This window comes from Sciurus vulgaris, assembly GCF_902686455.1.
Source record: "Sciurus vulgaris genome assembly, chromosome: 8".
Lineage (NCBI taxonomy): Eukaryota > Metazoa > Chordata > Mammalia > Rodentia > Sciuridae > Sciurus > Sciurus vulgaris.
This window is the reverse complement of record NC_136468.1, coordinates 74,745,869-74,751,683: the sequence shown is the minus strand read 5'-3', so window position 1 is coordinate 74,751,683 and position 5,815 is coordinate 74,745,869. Positions and strand designations below refer to the sequence as shown.

The 5,815-nt window shown below is 41.9% G+C and overlaps 1 protein-coding gene across 6 annotated transcripts; it reads right to left on the bottom strand.

The window, feature by feature from the left end:
• Positions 1-551: 551 nt before the first annotated feature.
• Positions 552-3,682, bottom strand: ARL4A (ARF like GTPase 4A). 6 transcript variants are annotated; one of them, XM_079151737.1, is made up of 3 exons: positions 3,493-3,682; positions 2,799-2,916; positions 552-2,348 (listed from the first exon to the last, which is right to left on the bottom strand). In XM_079151737.1, exon 3 carries the CDS (start codon positions 2,264-2,266, stop codon positions 1,664-1,666), a length of 603 nt encoding a protein of 200 aa, XP_079007863.1. In that variant the 5' UTR covers positions 2,267-2,348; positions 2,799-2,916; positions 3,493-3,682; the 3' UTR covers positions 552-1,663. The 6 variants fall into 6 exon arrangements, with proteins under 6 accessions (XP_079007863.1, XP_079007865.1, XP_079007864.1 ...); XM_079151739.1 differs by having other exon boundaries at positions 552-2,345; XM_079151738.1 differs by having other exon boundaries at positions 2,799-2,911.
• Between the last annotated feature and the right edge of the window lie 2,133 nt (positions 3,683-5,815).

The following is a 5,815-nucleotide window of genomic DNA, read 5'->3' as shown; positions in this document are numbered from 1 at the left end:
AACACTGTTCTCCTAATGCCTCAAATAGTTTATTTGTAGTTATTATCACATTTCTATAAATATAAACATTCTAAGTGACCATCACTAGAGAGAAGGTACATTTAACATGAAAGCTCCACAGGAAGCTACTTCATTTTGTGTAGAACAAGAAATCAGGGTTTCAAAAATTCAATTAGACTGAAAAAAAAAAAAAAAAATCAAAACCAAAAACCAAAACAAATACTGCTAGCAAAGTGCAGGTCTTTTGGTGATTTCAGAACAGCCAGCTGTTGGCATTACACATAGGAAATATGCTGATTTGCCAATATATGATTACTAGAACTAAGTCTCTTCCTGAAGATAAGAATTGGACAAAGGTCTTTCCTCCTTAAATGTAAGAATGGGGTTTTTTGGTTTTTTGTTTTTATTAAATAGAAACAGCACCAGTGAATTTTCATAAAACAGCTTTGTTATTTTCCTCTTCATTTTCTACAATCATAATTCTCATTTGCAGTATTTTACCATTCCTTACTATAATCAGGACTATATCCCAGGTAACACTGTTTAGTTGGTAAACCAAAAAAAAAAAAAAAAAAAAAAAAAAAAAAATTAAAGCTTAGAACATATATATTTTACATATTCATTCCACTACACATCAGGTGTTGTTTATAAAGTTTTTGCCCCTCCCAAAACACTACAAAAATATGTGAAAAACCACATCTGTTTTCAGCCAGTAAATATTAATAGAACAATATCTTTTAACCAGAGTATTTTAGAGACCATGTATTATCTACATTCACTAATTGCTTTCTTGATAAATCCATATATGCATCTAAACATATGCATTTAAGATTAGTCCACATTCCCATATTTACTTTACTGTTAAGAGTCAAGTAAATTATTCTAGGTTCTTCAAGTGAAAGTGCTTCTGACGACAAACTACTTCTGTAAGAGCCCCAAATCCCATAAAAGTTGTTTTAAACCTGTGTAGAAAGATGCATAGTTATTTCTAAAAAGTGAAACTACACACCAAAACATGCTTTGTCAAGAAAACTAATCCATGCACTTGAGAATACCTCAAACACCTTATTTTTATTAAAGTCAGACCAACTTAAACATTGTCTAGAATTAAGAAAGCATTAAATTATTTGATTCCAGAAAACATCAAAAGCATTTAGCCATTTTGCTTAAAAAAGCAAACACTTCCTCCCTGTCCCAGTGTGATCAATATATCTGCATAAATAAGCGTATATATTAATCTAAGTATCCATTCACTAGCATTTTATCTTAACATAGAAAGCCTTGTATGCAATTTCTTTGCAAAGGCTTACCCCCAAAAGATATAAGCACAAAACACTAGGCAGACACTCTTCAGAGTTTTATTTTACTAACTTCAGGTCAAACTTCCACAACTGTTTTCTGGTCAATTTACTATCCTTGCATGGCTTCCCAAAATGGTAGTACCAATAGATTTATAGGGTAGGGAGAGGAGACCACTTTAAGAAGCACTGCATTTACTCATCTTCCAAAAGGCAAATGAAGTGGGCATTTGATTGTTCAACAAAACAAAGCTTTAATAGCATCCAGGAAGGCAGACACGCAAACCAGGCTGTAGACACTCTTCCATTTGTCAAAATCAGACCAGAGAAAACCTACTCCACACAGATATAAAAGGTATTGTCATTCATCTTTTCTTTTTCTGTTGCCGCAACATTTTTCTTCTTTTAATTATCATATCGTGTAGTTTCTCAAGTCCTTCCTTTAGTCCGTCTCCTATGATTGCACAGGTAGGCTGCAAATGCCAAGGTGTTGATGAGCTCAGTTCACCCATTGCTAACAATTTTTCGATTTCTGTGAGAGACAGTGAGTTCCTCAGGTCTTGTTTGTTAGCAACTATAAGTACAGGGACTCCTTGATTTTCTGATATCCTAGTTATTTTATGAAGTTCTGTTTTGGCTTCTTCCATCCTTTCAACATCAACAGAGTCCACAACAAACACAATGCCATCTGTGCATCTGGTATATGACTTCCACAGGGGCCTTAATTTCTCCTGACCACCTACATCCCAAAAGTGAAAAGTGACTGTTTTAGAATTTCCCAAGGTTACCTTAATTTTCTCGGTGTTAAATCCTTTGGTAGGTACGGTATTTACAAATTCATTGAACTGCAGCCTGTATAAAACAGTTGTCTTTCCAGCACAGTCCAAACCCAGAATAACAATATGAAAGGACTGAAATGAAGGGAGACTGGACAGGATAGAAGTTTGATCTGACAGTCCATTCCCCATTTCCAGTTGCAAATAAGTGTCCCAAATTGTAATGTTTTCTTCTTTGGAATCTCTCTTCGTGGGTGATCCAGCTACAAGACTGCTGGGGAGGAAATGAATAAATTATTCCTGTGAAATAATACATTAAAATGGGTTTTCTCTATTTTAGGTAAAATCAGCAACACGAGGAACTTAATAAAATTTGTTTTAGTAAACAAGCCTGATACGACATGAATCGTTCGCAATCCAAGTCAAACGATGGAATAATTAAGACTGTAATTCTGTGGTTCACTTAAATTGTGGTACCATGTACTTTTCTTTACTCTCCTTGATCCCCAAATCTCAAATCTACATTCTGAAGACAACCCAATCATCACTATCTAGTCCAAGTCGTCGTAACCATAGAAGTGTCCTTTTTGGTGTCAGAAAACTCATAAAAGGTAATCCTATTTTAGGGATCTAATCCCACGTTTCACAGGATACCCAACCTGTTTCACAGGATACCCAAGATCACTGTTACACGCTCAACCCCCCAAAATAAAAACCCTCTCACCTCCCAAAACGGAGTCCGGGTCCAAAAGAGAAACCATTGGCTGGCGTTTCTACGCTGGGGGAAAAGCACCCCACGTCCGTCCAGCTTAGATCTCCACGCAGCTCTAGCAGTTGCTGCACTAGAAACCTTGGACTCAGACACGGACCACGCCCACTCCTCACGACCCACCCATGATCCCAAATCCCATTGGTCTCCCGCATCAGGGTTGCCTTGCCACTCCCGCCCCCGCGCCCTAATTGGCTAGGGTAACCGCCGCTCCCCGTGCAGCAGAGCAGGGCTCTCCCCCGGTCCACCCGCACCACCTGTTGACCCTAAGTTAGAAAACGAGGCGCTCTAGGAGGGAGCCTAGCGGCCCCTGCAGGGAAGGGGATGTCTCAGACCGTCAGGTCGCCGCCAGCCCTCTGGCTCCGCCCGCCCCGGCGCACCTGCAGCGCGGCCCAAAGACGTCGCGCCACGGCCCTCACATCCGGGGCCCGTAGTCACCGCCGGCGCCTTAACTCTTTCTCGGCTGGCGGAGGGTGCTGGTTATGATCGCGCCAGCGCCTCCGACGCAAATGATGCGACCTGCGGCTCCCGCGGGGGCAGGCCCGCCCTCCCTGCAGCAGCATCCCTTCACCTCGCTCCTCGGCCACCGGCCAGCTCTTCTCCCCCACTAGGGCGTGGCCACCCGGCCAACCACTCCGCGACAGCTCACCTGACTGTCCTTCCCTCGTCCTAACTCAGTGTCTCAGCCGTTTGGGAAGCGAGCTGACACCTGTCCCAGGGTACCAGCAAAGCCTGGACGGTGGCAGGGGACCACACGCCGCTTCCAGGGGCGCCGTTGGGCGCCGCGCGAAAGGCCGCCCTAACGGTGCTCTCCCGGCTACTCCCCGCGCCGGCCGCGGCCCCGCCCCCTTCCCGCGCGTCGCCCAGGCGCTGGCCAGTGGGGGGCGCGCGGGAGCCGAGTCTCCTAGCAACGCCGAAACAGGGTCACTTTCGAACTGGCCTGTCGCTGACTGCCCGCAGGGTCGGGTGGGGCTTCCTGCCAGGGCCGGCCAGAGCCGTTGCTCTCCCAGACATTGCTGTCGCCTCGGGCCAGCTTCAGACAGGCCCCGCCCTGCACCTTCTCTCCTGTCACCCTAGGGCGGCGGCCGCGTGACGCAGCGTCAGGGATTCCAGAGGACACCGGACGGGCGGGCCCCTTATATAACGGGGTGGTGAGGCCGTACCCCAGTGGCTGCCCTCTGCGACCTGGTCTGGCTGGCGCACTCTCCTCTTGTAAAGCAGGCGAGCATTCCCTCCAGCGTAGTTCTTGGGAATGGCCGCATGCCTGTGAGGTAGCACAGGTACAATATCCAGTTTTACCATAAGGAATGCACTCTGGAAGATTACATGGATGTTTCTAATGACCCAAGAAAAACTAGCGATGGTTCTGGAACTGGTAACCTATCTAGTAGTCATTAAATGCAATAATTTTCCATTGGATAATTCTGACTGAATGTAATTGTGTCCTTGATCCATAAATTTGCAAATATTTATTGAACTAGACAGTAGGCACTGTATGTACTTGAGGATAGAATGGATTGCAGAACAGAGGCTGTCTCTGCTCTTATGGAATATTGGCGTCTTTATGGGAGAAAAAGAACGAACTAAATTGTCTCATGAATAAATTTAAGAAATTTACTTTTTTTTTTTTTTTTTTTTTAGAAATTTACTTCTTAATTACTGACTAGCAGTAATTTCAGGGTGCTCATGACAACAGAGAGGAGTACTAACTTAAAGTTCTGGGACAGCTTCCATGAACAAACACTTTTTGGTGGAAGCCACAGGAGATTGTAATTTGAAAGAATCTATATGGTGTACTTTTAAAAAAATGAAATTTTTAAAAAAAGTTTTGAATTTCCCCAAGAAATTTCCTGACTTTCTCAGGGTCACTATTGCCAGTAATATTTATCTCCTTTACGACTCACATAGGAAGGTGTGGAATTATTATACTGGATTTTTTTAAAAATAGGTGAAATAAAATGTAAGGACTAAGCACAATGTATAGTTTGCAGACAGCAACACTAATTTTGGAAATAAGAACTAGAAATCTCAAATGGCATATTCTATCAAGTGATTTATTGAATCCGTATAAGCTAAGAATTGTCTCATTAGTTATAATTATGGAATTTCATTAGACATTTACAGTAATTAGCAAGAAGGTGATAAAAGGCTTAGTGCAATAACTAGCCTCCTTTTCTTGGGAATTGAACAGTGATACTTGATTAAACTGGAATTATTTGAAAATTCTCCTTAACTCAAGAATATTGAGAAAATTCCAAACAAACCTGTTTACAATAGCTTTGGAATCAATTAGGCCCATTTAGAATTCCTTTCAAAAGTGTGTTTCTACTGTCTTCCCTGGAGTAAAAAGGATGAGATAAGAAAACACAGAACTTCCAACCTTGCAAAATTACCCTTACTAAATTTCACCTTAATGTACTTTAGGTTTTTAACTACAACCACGATTGGCAAACTACAGCCTGTATGTTAAATTCAGAAAATAAGGATGGTTCTTTACATGTTTCAAGGCTTGCAAGAGAAAAGAAAGTATAGAATATGCTAGAGACACTACTATCAAGTGTCACCACAAATCTTAAAATATTTGCTTTCTGTTTCACCATTAAAAAATTTGGTACACCTGTTCTGTAAGCAATAATAACCACATGAAGACAGCAACTAATGATGTAAAAAGTGATGAAATTTATGGCATATACTATCTACTTTGTTGCAGTCTTCCTACAGAAGGCCCATTCAGATATTTTATTTAGGTGCTATGCCAGAAAAATGTTCCCTGTAGGGTGTAGCTTAGAAACTGCTACCATGCCCCTGGATACCTCAGGGACTTTCTAGGGGTTCAGTGGGATAGTTTAATTTTTTTGAGGGAAACACAGTGACCTCTGTTGGACCATGTTAACAACTACAACTATTAGTTAGGATCCATTACTTAATAAATGGAATTTCGGGTGTTTCTTTTAGCCTATGACACCATGAAA